Genomic DNA, 15,542 nt, shown 5'->3' on the forward strand with positions numbered 1-15,542 from the left:
AGACTTTCAGAAGCCAATAGCAGAAATACTTTAGAACCCTCCCTACCTCTACCCAGAGTTATGAAGTGAAGATTACTTTCGTTTTCACTATACATCAGAGATCATGACTGGTAAGTGTGAATCCTTTTTTCTTTTTTCATTTTTTTTACCCCTTTTTTGGGGGGAGATATATTTAAGAGGATGGGGTTGTGAGGTGGGAATTCTAGTTCCAAGCATTATTTTTCCTTTGTGAGTTCTGCGAGCACAAAGAAAAAGAACATTCTTAGTAGTAGGTTTTTGATATTGACAAAAGTTTGAGAGCAAAGTAAAAAGATTACTATATGTGAAGCAAATCTTTCTGAAATATTAGTGTTGTCTTGAGTTGGGAATGATAACAAGGTTATCAAGGTTTTCCTGAAGCAGGAGAAAAGAAGAATAAACTGTCTTTATGTTGCTTCCTTAAGATTTCCCAGTCATTCCTGCCTCAACATTTTTTTTCCTGTTTCCCCATACTCAGAACATCCAGAACCACCAAATTCCATACAGCCATTCTAGTAATGGTTTATTAAAATATTCTTAATTAAACGTATTTGCAATTAGATACAGATACTCAGCAAGCTTCTGAGAATTTTCTAAATTTAAGCTTTTAGCAAATCAAAGTTATATCCAAGATCTTGCATTACAGAGAGAACCAATAAAAGAGCTAATATTAAGATGTTTTATTTTATAGTAAAACAAGGTTTTTTTTAGGTGAGTCAGTATGTTACAATAGTAGACAGAGGCCTGGGTTTACAGTTAGGAAGATATGGATTTGAGGCTTGCTTTATTAGCTAGGCAAGTTACTGAGCCTCTTTCTAATCCAGATAACTAAAATTATAAATTATTGAGAAGTTTTTAAGAACAGTAGTAAAGTTTGCATACAGTTCTTACCCCAAATAAATCAGTGGTTAGCAAACAAAAACCCTGTCACAATATCTAAAAATATACTCTGTAGAAGTCAGACAGAATAGATGAAAAGAAAAATGAACCGTATTATATAGCAAAAAGTCAAAAGATTGATTTTGGTATTGGTTTTCAGGCTTTTGAGAAATATGATTGGAAATAGGTCCATTAACCTCATTGAGTATTGGTTTCATAAAATAGAATTTCAGATCTTCTTAACTTCCATGATCCCTAGCATCAATGTAGTCTAAACCTTTTGTTGAACAGAAGTAAAAACAGAGCCCTCAAGGAAGAAAATTATTTATTTACTAAATTAAGATATTAGTAGACATTTACAAAGCAAGACCAATTTCAGGTGTCCTGACAATTAATATTTTCTGTTCTTTTACTTGTGAAGCATTGGCATTTTTCTCCTATCAAATAATCACTTTGTACAAGATCCTCAAAGTCCTTGCTTTGTCTAAAATATACCAAATATTGTAATATATTCACAAATAATGATTGAAAGTTGTCTCATCTTTTCAATAGAAAAGCATGAAAATGCAGTGAAGGCTGGACTAGATGTGGTCACAGATCTGCTTGATAAAGTCTGTAAGCTAAAAAGTGAAAATGTGTTGAAGAAAAATGAACTTCAGAAAATGGAAAAAGACTTTACTTCTTTTGTAAAAACGGGTCAAAACATTGTGAATACTTTTGCTCAGAAAACTCACCTAACATTCAATACCCTGAAGACCACCATTGACAAAATACTTGATTCAGGTAAGGTTCAATAGCTGACATTAACAAACTTTTTTCTTTTTTTTTTATAATTTAATTTTTATTTTATTTTATAATTATAACTTTTTTTTTGACAGTACATATGCATGGGTAATTTTTTACATCATTATCCCTTGCACTTACTTCTATTCAGATTTTTTCCCTTCCTCCCCCAACCCCCTCCCCTAGATGGCAGGCAGTATTATATATGTTAAATATATTACAGTATATTCTAGATACATGTGTGAGAACCGAATTTTTTGTTGCACAGGAAGAATTGGATTCAGAAGGTAAAAATAACAGTTTACACTCATTTCCCAGTGTTCCTTTTCTGGATGTAGCTGATTCTGTCCATCATTAATCAATTGGAATTGGATTAGCTCTTCTCTATGTTGAAGAAATCCACTTCCATCAGCATACATCCTCATACAGTATCATTGTTGAAGTGTATAATGGTTCTGCTCGTTTCACTTAGCATCAGTTGATGTAAGTCTCTCCAAGCCTCTCTGTATTTCTCCTGTTGGTCATTTCTTATAGAACAATAATATTCCATAACATTCATATACCATAATTTACCCAACCATTCTCCAATTGATGGACATCCATTCATCTTCCAGCTTCTAGCCACTATGAAAAGGGCTGCCACAAACATTTTGGAACATAGAGGTCCCTTTCCCTTCTTTAGTATTTCCTTGGGATATAAGCCCAGTAGTAGTATGGCTGGGTCAAAGGGTATGCACATTTTGATAACTTTTTGGGCATAGTTCCAGATTACTCTCCAGAATGGTTGGATTCTTTCACAAGTCCACCAACAATGCATCAATGTTCCAGTTTTCCCACAGCCCCTCCAACATTCATCATTATTTGTTTCTGTCATCTTAGCCAATCTGACAGGTGCGTAATGATACCTCAGAGTTGTCTTAATTTGCATTTCTCTGATCAATAGTGATTTGGAACACTTTCATATGAGTGGAAATAGTTTTAATTTCATCATCTGAAAATTGTCTGTTCATATCCTTTGACCATTTATCAATTGGAGAATGGCTTGATTTCTTATAAATTAAAGTCAATTCTCTGTATATTTTGGAGATGAGGCCTTTATCAGAACCTTTAACTGTAAAAATGTTTTCCCAATTTGTTACTTCTCTTCTATTCTTGTTTGCATTAGTTTTGTTTGTGCAGAAACTTTTTAATTTGGTGTAATCAAAATGTTCTATTTGTGATCAATAATGGTCTCTAGTTCTCCCTTGGACACAAAGTCCTTCCTCCTCCACAAGTCTGAGAGGTAAACCATCCCATGTTCCTCCAATTTATTTATGATTTTGTTCTTTATGCCTAAATCTTGGACCCATTTTGATCTAATCTTAGTATGTGGTGTTAAATGTGGGTCCATGCCAAGTTTCTGCATACTAATTTCCAGTTTTCCCAGCAGTTTTTGTCAAATAATGAATTCTTATCCCAAAATTTGGGATCTTTGGGTTTGTCAAAGATTAGATTGCTATTTTTATTCACTATCTTGTCCTGTGAACCTAACCTATGCCACTGATCAACTAGTCTATTTCTTAGCCAATACCAAATGGTTTTGGTGACTGTTGCTTTATAATATAGCTTTAAATCAGGTACACTTAGACCACCTTCCTCTGACTTTTTTTTCATTAGTTCCCTTGCAATTCTCGACCTTTTATTCTTCCATATGAATTTTGTTGTTATTTTTTCTAGGTTGTTAAAATAGTTTCTTGGAAGTCTGATTGGTATAGCACTAAATAAATAGATTAGTTTGGGGAATATTGTCATCTTTATTATATTCGCTCCGCCTATCCAAGAACACTGAATGTCTTTCCAATTATTTAAATCTGACTTTATTTTTGTGGCAAGTGTTTTGTAATTTTGCTCATATAATTCCTGACTCTCCTTTGGTAGATATATTCCCAAATATTTTATACTATCGACTTATTTTGAATGGAATTTCTCTTTGTATCTCTTGCTGTTGGATTGTGTTGGTAATGTATAAAAATGCTGAGGATTTATGTGGATTTATTTTGTATCTGCCACTTTGCTAAAATTCTGAATTATTTCTAATAGCTTTTTAGCAGAGTCTTTGGGGTTCTCTAAGTATACCATCATGTCATCTGCGAAAAGTGATAATTTGATTTCTTCATTTCCTACTCTAATTCCTTGAATCTCTTTCTCGGCTCTTATTGCTGAGGCTAGAGTTTCTAGTACTATATTGAATAGTAATGGTGATAGTGGGCAACCTTGTTTCACTCTTGATCTTACAGGGAAAGGTTCTAGTTTATCACCATTACATATGATGTTTACTGAAGGTTTTAAATATATGCTTCTTATTATTTTAAGGAATAGTCCATTTATTCCTATACTCTCAAGCGTTTTTAGTAGGAATGGATGTTGGATTTTATCAAATGCTTTTTCTGCACAAACTTTTTTCTCTATCTAAATAGTTTCTTTCATTTGAAACCTAATATCTACTTTGGTAGATTTCAGTTAGCATAGAAATAATGGAGTAACCCTATTCTGACTATAATTAAAAATCAATGTCCCTAGACCTACTTATTTTATTCCCATTTGGGACTCTCATCTATCTTTTACATCTTCTCTAAACCATTCTTTTGAAGGGGGTCACTTGAAGGGTCTTTGAAGACTTTTCCCTCTTTAAAGAGATTTAATCTTTTTAGAGTAATCAGCCTGCTTCAATATCCAATACATTGTGATTCTTGGATACAGTAATTCATGTCCATGAATTCTTTCTCCTAATAGATAGTAGACATAATTTATAATAAAAACAGGCAGGGACATAGGGGGATAGTGATATGTGATAGAAAATAAGCTTTCTTTAATTATGGATCAGAGTAAGGACCTGTTTTATAAAATGGGTAATATAAATAAGTCAAGTTTTGATAACAGATTCCTAAATCTTAAGCAACAAATAGATTCAGATAAGGTTCTATGATTCACATTATATTCCATTCACTTGCAACCTTATCCTATTGAAAGAACTTCTATATCTCTAAATTACCTTGAATCTTCAAAAGACTAGACCTAGAGAAGAGAAGATCATTGGGAGTGGTTGTAAATGTAGAAGGAAGATTTTCTTTCCACTGCTTTCTAGATTCTGCATACATCTCTGGTGCCTATTAGTTCTCTTTATTGTTTGTGGACAACCTGTAGGTTGACTGTAGGTTAAGTAGGATCATTCTCTCATTATTCACAATTCATGAGATGCACTTTTTGACATGTGTCCTGAATTCTGGTAATTTTATGGAATCCTACTTTGTATTGATAGCCACTATAAAATAATGGAGCCAACTTCACTCACCTTCATGTCCCATTTCAGCTAATAAGTTTGAAGATCTTGACTTCAGAAATGACCTTTTATTTAGAGTAATCATGACTCTCAGGTCAATCACATCCCAATAATGCTCAGTAATTAGAATTCAGTGCAGTTCAAAGAACATCTTTCAGAAAGACAAAAGACACTTATAGTCTTTTCCTATGTTTCCCCTTCAGAATCATCTGAAGAGGAGGAAAAAGAAGAGGAGGAGGGAGAGGAGGAAGAGGAAGAGAAGAAAGAGGAAGAGGAGGAAGAGGAGGAGGAGGAAGAAGAGGAAGAGGAGGAGGAAAAAGATGATGATGATGATGAAGAAGAAGAAGAAATAGTAAGAAGAGGAGGAGAAGGTGGAGGAGGAGAAGGAAGTAGAGAAAGAGGCAGAGGACAAAGACAAGAAGAAGAGTTAGAAGTGAAAGAGAACCTAGTGGTGTCACAGACAGGGGCTTGCTGCTTATCAGGTAATTACCACTAAATATCAGAAGACCTGCATTAAAATCATATCTCTTATTATTAGCTATATAACTTCTTGAAAATGAATCAAAATTATGGAATATTTATTGACCCACCTGTACAATTGAAATAATAATTTCAATGTTACCTTTCTCCCAAAGATATTGGAAAAATCGAGTGAGATAATGATGGTGAATTTTTTAAATTCACAGAATAAATAATTTAAAAATTACACAATATTATAAAAGTATAAAATATTGTTTTTGTATTGGTGTTTTAGTGCACTATTTTGACCACTAGGTAAAAAAAAAATTATTTTCTTCCAGGCAAGTTTCAAAGAATTATCTTCCCATTTCTTTCATTAATTTATTCTTATAAAATGAAATTTATTGCTTTTCACAGAGACATTTGAGGTATTTTTCCAAGATAACAAAAGTAAGGATATGGAATAAACAGAATTGTAAAGTCCAGGAACAATCCTTTTCATAAACTTTTGGATTTTTTTTTGTAGTTCCTTCTAAACCCCATAATGAGTTCAAGCTCTGCTGCCCAGAATATTACCAGAGATTGAAGAAAACAATGGAAGGAGAGGTACATGATTGCAACAAGTGTAAAAAGAAAGATACAATAATCCTTTTCAAGTACAGAAAATGGGAATATTTAAGTTTGTTTATTTTTGTTTTTACCTGGAAAAAACTGGATCACCTGGAGGATAAGGAAAGCTCTTAATCTGGTCATGTCTAGACCGCAGGTTTCTGGTCTTTCATTCACAGAGAATAAACTGCCTCCCATTATGAAGTTCCTTAGAAGGACCTAATCATTTTAAATTCAATTCAATAGATTTTTTCTTTATTAAATTTTTTTTTTTATTTTTCAAAACATATGCGTAGACAGTACTTCAACATTAGCCCTTGCAAAACCTTGTGTTCCAATTTCCACCCCTTACCTTATGTCCTCCCCTAGAGTTAAACATGGTAGAAATATTTGTTAAATCTAATATATGCATACATATTTATACAATTATCATGCCACAATGCCACACAAAAAAAGAGACACACACACACACACACACACACACAGAGAGAGAGAGAGAGAGAGAGAGAGAGAGAGAGAGAGAGAGAGAGAGAGAGACAGAGAGAGAGAGAGAGAGAGAGAAGCAAAATAAAATGCTATGTTGTGTTCCACATTCTGTTCCACGGTTCTCTCTCTGGATGTTGATGGTTCTCTTCATAATTTAACAATTGGAACTGGTTTGAATTAATTTCATTGTTGAAGAGAGCATGTGCATCAGAATTGAACATCATATAATCCTATCATTGCCTGTATAATGATAGCCTGGTTCTGCTCATTTCATTTAGTATCAGCTCATGAAAGTCTCGCCAAGCCTCTCTGAAATCATCCTCCTGATCGTTTCTTACAGAACAATAAAATTCCAAAGCATTCATATACCATAACTTATTCAGCCATTCTCCAACTGATGGGCATAAAGAGGGCTGCCACAAACATTTTTGCACATGTGGGTCCCTTTCCCTCCTTTAAGATCTCTTTGGGATATAAGCCCAGTAGAAACACTGCTGGATCAAAGGCTATGCATAGTTTGATAACTTTTTGAGCATAGTTCCAAATTGCTCTCCAAAATGGTTGAATCCATTCACAATTTCACCAACAATGTATTGTCCAATTTTCCCACACTTCCTCCAACATTTGTTCTTGTCTTTTCCTATACTCTTAGCCAATCTCAGAGATGTGTAATGGTATCTTAGAGTTGTCTTAATTTGCATTTCTCTGATCAATAGTGATTTAGAGCTCCTTTTCACATGACTAGAAATAGTTTCAGTTTCTTCATCTGAAAATTGTCTGTTCATATCATTTAACCATTTATCATTATAAAAATGAATCAATTCTCTACATATTTTAGCAATAAGGCCTTTATCAAACTTTTGAATATTTATGTTTCCCATTTTATTGCTTCCCTTCTAATCTTGTCTGAATTAGTTTTGTTTGTACAAAAACTTTTAAACTTAATATAATGGAAATTTTCTATTTTGAGACTAATAACTACCTCTAGTTCTTTTTTTGGTCACAAATTCTTTCTTCCTCCACATGTCTGAGAGGTAAATGATACTATGTTCTTTTAACTTATTTATAATCTCGTTCTTTATGTCTAGATCATGAACCCATATCAACCTTATCTTGGTATATGGTGTTAGATGTGGGTCAATGCCTAGGTTCTGCCATACTAATTTTCAATTTTCACTGCAGTTTTTGTCAAAAATTGAATTCTTATCCCAAAAGCTGAGGTCTTTGCGTTTGTCAAACATTAGATTGCTATAGTCATTGACTATTTTGTCCTGTGAACCTAACCGATTGCACTGATTGACTATTCTCTTTCTTAGCCAATACCAAATGGTTTTGATGACTGTTACTTTATAATATAGTTTTATAACTGGTACAGCTAGGCCACCTTCATTTGCATTTTTTTCATTAATTCCCTTGAAATTCTTGACCTTTTGTTCTTCCAGATGAATTTTGTTGTTATTTTTTCTAGGCCAATAAAATAGTTTCTTGGGAGTTTGAATGGTATAGAACTAAATAAATAGATTAGTTTAAGTAGTATTGTCCTCTTTATTATAATCGCTCAACCTATCCAAGAGCACTTGACATTTTTCCAATTGTTAAGATATGAGTTTATTTGTATTGAAAGTGTTTTGTAGTTTTCCCTAGACAGTTCATGACTTTCTTTTGGCAGACAGATTTCCAAATATTTTATCCTATTGACAGTTTTTTCAAATAGAATTTCTCTTTGTATCTCTTGCTGTTGGATTTTATTAGTGATGTATAAAAATACTGAGGATTTATGTGGATTTATTTTGTATCGTGCAACTTTGCTAAAACTGTGGATTGTGCGTAATCTTTTTTTAGTTGATTCTCTAGGGTTCTGTAAGTATAGCATTATATCATCAGAAAGAGTGATAATTTGGTTTCCTCATTACCTACTCTAATTCCTTTAATTTATTTTTCTTCTCTTGTTGCCAAAACTAGTATTTCTAATACAATATTGAATAGTAATGGTGATAGTGGGCAATCTTGTTTCATCCCTGATCTTATTGGGAATGGTTTTAATAAATACTATTGACTATTTTAAAGAAAAGTCCATTTATTCCTATACTCTCTACTTTTCTTTTTTTAATATGAAAGGATGTTGGATTTTATCAAATGCTTTTGTCTGCATCTAATGAAATAAGCATTTTTTTTTGTTAGTTTCATTATTGATAAAGTCAATTATGCTAATAGTTTTTCTAATATCGAAGCAACCCTAGATTTCTGGCATAAATCCTACTTAGTCATGATGTATTATCCTGGGGATGATTTTCTGTAATCTCTTTGCTAAAAATGTATTTAAGATTTTTCCATTGATATTCATTAGGGAATTTGGTCTATAATTTTCTTTCTCAGTTTTTATCCTGCCTGGTTTAGGTATCAGTACCAGATTTTTAAAGGACTTTTTATGTTTCTGATAGTCTTGTAAATGGTATATAACTTAAGGATTTGAAAGGAAATTGAAGAGATCACAAATACAAAATATATAAATAAAAAGGAAGAAAGGGTTCTCTCTAAAGCAACCTATATGGATACAGATGGTACTTTTAAGTTAACTTAATTATTAAAGAGACATGTACAGAACATGGAAGCAAGGGCAGTTGAAGGAGCATGAAAACAGAAACCTGGCAGTCTCATAAGAATACTCTTTGAAATGCTAAAGCTACTGATGCAATTCACAAATTTTTGTTTCTCTTCATTTCAATGACAAGCATTCTAGTCATTCATTATTTTTAAGTGTATTTTTCCAATAGCTTCTTAGTCTAAATGCCTGCATCCAGTTTCATTCTCCTATTTCTCCTAGAAACATGAAAGTAAAGGTCTTATTTTGTCTCTTGCCACTTCAAAAGTCCTCTGTGAAACTTTATTGTTACTATGGTGAAATGTAAACTAATTTATAATTTGGCATTAATCTATCATGATTTCATCCCTTAATTAATCTATCATGATTTCAATCCCTTCATGATTTGGCATTAATCTATCTTTCCAAAAAAGCTATGTTTACCTCACCCACTTCTCATTTTCCTCTTTATTTAAAACAATCTTTTTCTTTTGTTACTCATCTATATGAAAAAATTTTCCAATTTTTTTCTCTCCCTTTATCCTTCTCCCAGTGCATATTCCATTCTTTTTTTTTTTTACATCATCATATCATAATAAATTCTTACCCATGCCCTCTATCCATATAGATTCCTAACTATTCTCATAATTAATTTCCTAGTACTTACATGTAACATCTTTCTTATAAGAATATGAATAATTTAACTTTATTGAATCTCCTGTGGTTTCTCTTCCATGTTTATATTTGTATTCTTCCTTTTTAATTTTATATTTGAATGACAATTTTTCTATTCAATGTTGATCTTTCCTTCAGGATTGCTTATTTTTTTTTCTATTTTGTTAAATGTTCCTATCCCTCTTATGATTATACTTAATTTTGCTTGGTAACGTATTCTTGTTAGTAATCTTCATTCCTTTGACTTCCATATTATCACATTCCAAGATTTCTTTTCCTTTAAGTTATAAGAGCTAAATCTTGTGTGATATTGGCTGTGCTTCCCTGGTATTTTGTTGTTTTTCTTCTGGTGACTTTCAATATTTTCTACTTGATCCAGAGGCTGTGGGGTTTAACTTTATTCTTGAGAGTTTACATTTGGGGTTTTCTTTCAGAAAGTGACCAGATAATTCTTTTAATTTCTAATTTGCCCTCTGAGCTTTTAAAATCTGGGGAACTTTATAAATTCATCGAAAAATATTTATAATGTTATCTTTTTGTTATGGGTAAAATCAATTTTAACATTTGTTTTTAAATTTTTGAGTTCCAAATATTCTCTTATTTTCCCTCCCAAGTCCACCTCCACACTATTAAGAAGGCAAGCAATGCAATATAGGTTATTTATATGGATTTAAACAAAAAAATTTCCATAAAGTCATATTGTGAAAAAAAAAACATATACCACCCCCAAAAATACTCAAGAAAAAAATTTAAAAAAGATACTTCAATATCTACTCAGACACCATCAGGTATTTCTCTGGATATGGATAGTATTTTTCACCATAAATCTTTCAGCGATGCCTTGGATCATTGTATTGCTGAGAATAGCAAACTCATCCAGAGGTGATCATCTCACAATATTGCTGTTATTTTGCACATAGTACATTTCACTTTACCACAGCTCAATGAAATCTTCCTAGATTTTTCTGAGAACATTCACTTCATCATTTCTTTTATCACAATAGTATCCCATCATTACCACATACCATAATTTGGTTAGCCATTCCTCAATTGATGGGCATCTCCTCAATTTCTAATTCTTTGCCCCCAGAAAAGTTGATATAACTATATTTGTCTATATAGCTCCTTTTCACTTTTGATTTTATCGTTTTTGGAATACCTACTTAATAGTAGTATTGCTAGGTCAAAGGATATGTATGATTTAATAATCCTTTTGATAATGGTTTAATCAGTTCATAATACCAGCAGTGTTATATTTTCTCTCCAACATTTATCAATATTTTTTCCTGTCACCTTAACCAATCTTAGAGGTGTGAGCTGGTATCTCAGAGTTATTTAATTTGCATTTTTCTAATTAAGAGTGACTTGGAGCATTTTTTCATATGACTATAGATGGCTTTAATTTCATCATCTGAAAACTGCCTGTTCATATCCTTTGACCATTTATCAATTGAGGAATGATTTATATTCTTATAATTTTGACACAGTTCTTTATAAATTTTAGAATTGAGACCTTTATCAGAAATATTGTTTGTAAAAAAATTTCCCCCCAACCTCTTATTTCTCCTTTAATCTTGTTTCTAGTTTTCCCTGTCACCATAGTTATGTTCAAAGTTCCTTTCTGCTTCTGCTCATTTGTTTCACTTTTCTTTTTGTATTTCATCTTTTTATACATTTATCATCGAGCTCTGCTCCTGGGGCAAAGGGGGCATTATCTGAAGCTTCCTGTGCAGCTCTGAGCCTTGCCCAGGGGCTCCTTGTTTTTGGAGGAGGTAGCTTTGCTGCTTTTTTAAAGGAAACAAACTAGTTCCCAAGAATTTGCTCTCAGAGCTAGGCCTGGAGGCTTCTTCTACTGAGGCAGGACCTGGGTCTTAGTTGCTGATCTGCTGTGATTAGGACCCTCTTAATGACTTTCCCAGACTCTATCTGAGCTGAGCTGGACACCCCTTTTCATCCTTGTAAGAATGACCTGTCTTGAAGTTTTTCCAATCTCTCTGGACTTGTTGTTTCATTCTTTCAGACTCTGTTCAGAGGCTTGGTTTCATGTGGTTTTTGAGGGAAACTGGGAAGCATCAGATGCTTCCTGGCTTTACTTAATCATTAGGGGTTCTCAAACTACGGGCCAGAAGCAGCCCACTGAGGACGTTTTTGAGGCCTGCTGGCTCACGGCAAATGGGCTGAGGGGCGGAGACAGAGTGTGAGCTTTTGTTTTTACTATAGTCCAGCTCTCCAACAGTCTGAGGGGAAGTGAACTGGCCCCTAGTTAAAAAAAAAAAAAAAAAAGTTTGAGGACCACTGAATTCTTGACCCCCCCATAGTAAGTTTCTAAGTCTGAATTTTTTTTTTATGTTGTCTGTTCATTTACCTAACCTATTAATTGACTTGTAATTCCTTAATAGGGCTCTGCTTCAGAGTGCGCTTGTACTGTCCTAAGCTTCAAATTTTTCTCCTCAGCTCTTTTCAGAGATACTTTTAGGGATCTCTTACTGTACAGTTCTAAACTAATTTAATTTGAGGAAAGGTGAGTTAACTGATCTCCTAGCCTGTTCTCTGGTTTGTGGTCACACATACTCTCTTTTTGTCCTGGAACTGTTATGAGGGACCCTGGTGCACTGTAGCTGCAAGCTCTTGTGGGATAGTGTTTCTCTTCACCCTGGAACTGCCACGCAGGATTGGGACCTAGGTCCAAGTATGGACAAAACAAGAGAGACCAGCCTCAGTGCTAGCAAAGACATCCCTGTAATCCCTTTCTGACCTTTATCATCTTTAGGCTGAGAGCCCTGGAAGCAGCAGCAGCTGATTATGATGATTCAGTAGATTACAAGACTTACTCTTGGTTTGCTAGGGCTGGGGCTGTGTTTTAGATCCCTGCATTGGAAGGAGCTCCACTCTCACCCTGGTGAAACAGACCTTCCCTTCCTACTTTCTAAGTTGTCTTGGATTGGACTGAACTTTGTACTTATGCAAATAAGATTTCTGCTTCTTTGGACTTATGCTGATAAGGCCTCTGCTCTCTAAGACATAAATCTTTCTCAGCTCTGGAACTGTTTCCTAGAAGTGGGTAATGGGAAAAGGAACTGCCAAATAGCACCTGAGGTACACCAAGTGTTAGCATGGGAGTTCCCCCTAATAACTTTCTGATTAGAAGTTTACCTCATCACTCTTGATATAACCATTGCTCCTGCTGCTAAGTTGGAAAAATGAGATACCATGACTTTTAAATCTTTTTTTTTCTTTTATTATTACACTCAGAATTTGACATGAATCATTTAAAATGATGTTTAGAAAGTTGACTTTGGAGAGTTCAGCAGAAATGTTGAATTTCTTTTTCCATCTTGGCTCCACCCCTCCTTTTCCCCACATAAATTTTGTCCATTCACACCAAAAGGCTAATATGTCAGAAGAATATTGTAGATATAATTTACTGAGGTGTTAGCATAACATTTATTTTAACTTCACATTTTATTCCTTAAAATAAAATTAGAGTAAAAAAAGGGGGAAGTGGAAGTAGAAGTTAAATGATGAATATATAAAAAAAATTGTCTTAGCTTGTGCTGGTTGTGTTTTAATATAGAGTGAGTACTTTGCATTTACAAAACATTCTTACAATTTGGAATTCTTTACTATCAGTTTCTGAGAGTACCCAGGGATGAAGCTCCATCATCCTGGGACCAGTAATGCTGAAAAGTGGAAGCTTCCTTACTTGGTTACGAATTACACAAACATTGTTTGCCTAGGGTAGAGTATGCACTGTCTCCATACACAGTTTTAGGTTTTGGTAAGATAAAATTTTCAAAATGGCCCAAAATTATATAAAATTGCCTAAAGTTATGGTAAATGAATTTGAAGTAATACTAGTTTGTACTATAAGAAATTATGAAAGGGATAGTTTCAGAAAAATCTAGGAGGATTTATCTGACCTACTGTAAGGTGAAGTGAGAGAATCAGAAAATCAATGTATATAGCAACAACAATATTGTAAAAATATATTGTAAAAGACAGTAATCATTACCATGATTGATCACAACTACAATGGACTTATGACATAAAATGGTGCTCACTTCTAGACAGAGAACTAATGACACTAGCTTGCAGATTGAAGTGTATTTTTCCTTTATTATCTTTACTTTTTCCCAAAAACATAGATAATATCAAAGTATATTTTACATGACAGCGTATGTAAGATTGGTAATATTTCCTCCCTTATCAATGGGTAGGGGTTGGGGATACAGGAAAGAATAGAACTTGGAACTGAAAATAAAAGTAAAATATTTATTTTTAAAAGGAATTACACAAAATCTTAAGGGTATTTTAAACTTTTTTTCTACTCATAACTTCTTTTCACCTGAGACATTTTATGTGATCCCATATATATATATACATACATACATATATATATATATATATATATATATATATATATACATATGTAAAATAAGTACAAAAATCAAACATTTGCTGATAATAATCATTTTATGATCCCTTCCACTTCAGTTAGAAAATCCCATGTAGGATTTCAAACCACTGGTTAGGAAGCTGGAGCATAGTATATAGTATGATAAGCCTTTTACATTCACATTCACCAGTTGAATGATTGCGTTCCCATTCCCATCTGGGTGAATGCTAATGCTCTACAAAGAGAACAATGAGTTGTGGGCATAAAGGATCACTTCTTAAAGAATTTGGTATTTAAGAAGAGTAATGTTAAATAAATGGAAACAGGAGCACCTAAACTATACATAAGGATCCTTGTAAGCTACATATTGACTTAGTTTTATAATGTAATATGATGTATGTTTTATTTTATTTTTAGTTTATTAAATATTTTGCAATTACTTCTCAATCTGGTTTGGGTTTTACTCTGCAATGTTGTAGAACACACTATTTCTGATACCTTTGTTTAAGGAGATTCTTAAATCATGTGAATGATTTTTAGGAGAGGAGGAGATTAAGGCTATGGAGTTTTCAAAATCGGGGAATAGTATGAAAAAAAAATGATTGGAAAGCCCCAAATATATTAGAGAAAAAACAATGAATAGCTTTTATGTAGAGCTTTAAGTTTTGCAAAGTGCTTTATACCTATTATCTAAGTTTTATCCTTACAACTCTGGGAGTTAGAGGTCAATAGTATCCCCATTTTATAAATGAATAATTAAGGCAAACAGAAATGTTGTCTTGCTTAGGCACAAATTACTAATAACTGTGGCAAGATTGGATTTAGGTATTCCTGACTGCAAGTCTATTTTATTATCTAGTTGCTTCTTTTAAAACATTAGCAATATCTAGTCAAGTTGAAACAAGGTTCATTTACCTACAATATTGGTAAATCAAGCCTTTGTCAATAAATTAGGTGAAGATCAGTGGTGTCAGCCCTTCCTAACAGCTCTGTTTGGGTTCAAGAGACAAACAGGAAGAATTTGAGGTCAACTCATCCTATATCTATTCCCTATAGATTTATCCCATAAAGGAAAAGAATGACCGCAAACGCCAGGCTCTCATCATCTGTAACATTAAATTTAATCACCTTCGTAAACGAAGTAGTGCTGAACATGATATTTTTGGAATGACTAAAGTCCTTAAAGTCTTGGGATATAATGTGGATGTCAAAGAAAATCTTACAGCTAAGGTAAGGACCACAGCTCACCTCCCATTTCACTCCTTCCAAAAGACATAGAAACGTTGACTGGCATATAATCAAAAGGCCAGTCTCAAAGTATTATACTGACCCAGATT

The 15,542-nt window shown here is 33.4% G+C and overlaps 1 protein-coding gene across 2 annotated transcripts in view; it reads left to right on the plus strand.

Annotated features, from left to right (window-relative positions):
- LOC141563384 (caspase-12-like) overlaps nucleotides 1–15,542 on the plus strand; it is a 35,306-nt gene continuing 19,764 nt past the window's right edge. Inside the window, exons 1-5 of one of the 2 annotated variants that reach the window (XM_074304380.1) lie at nucleotides 1–110; nucleotides 1,450–1,680; nucleotides 5,203–5,481; nucleotides 5,985–6,064; nucleotides 15,262–15,435. In XM_074304380.1, coding sequence (XP_074160481.1) covers nucleotides 104–110; nucleotides 1,450–1,680; nucleotides 5,203–5,481; nucleotides 5,985–6,064; nucleotides 15,262–15,435 — 771 coding nt within the window. In that variant the 5' untranslated portion in view covers nucleotides 1–103. The remainder of the gene's footprint in view (nucleotides 111–1,449; nucleotides 1,681–5,202; nucleotides 5,482–5,984; nucleotides 6,065–15,261; nucleotides 15,436–15,542) is intronic. The other variant, XM_074304381.1, reaches the window with a different exon arrangement.

Source organism: Sminthopsis crassicaudata, chromosome 3 (assembly GCF_048593235.1).
Source record: "Sminthopsis crassicaudata isolate SCR6 chromosome 3, ASM4859323v1, whole genome shotgun sequence".
NCBI classification, from domain to species: domain Eukaryota; kingdom Metazoa; phylum Chordata; class Mammalia; order Dasyuromorphia; family Dasyuridae; genus Sminthopsis; species Sminthopsis crassicaudata.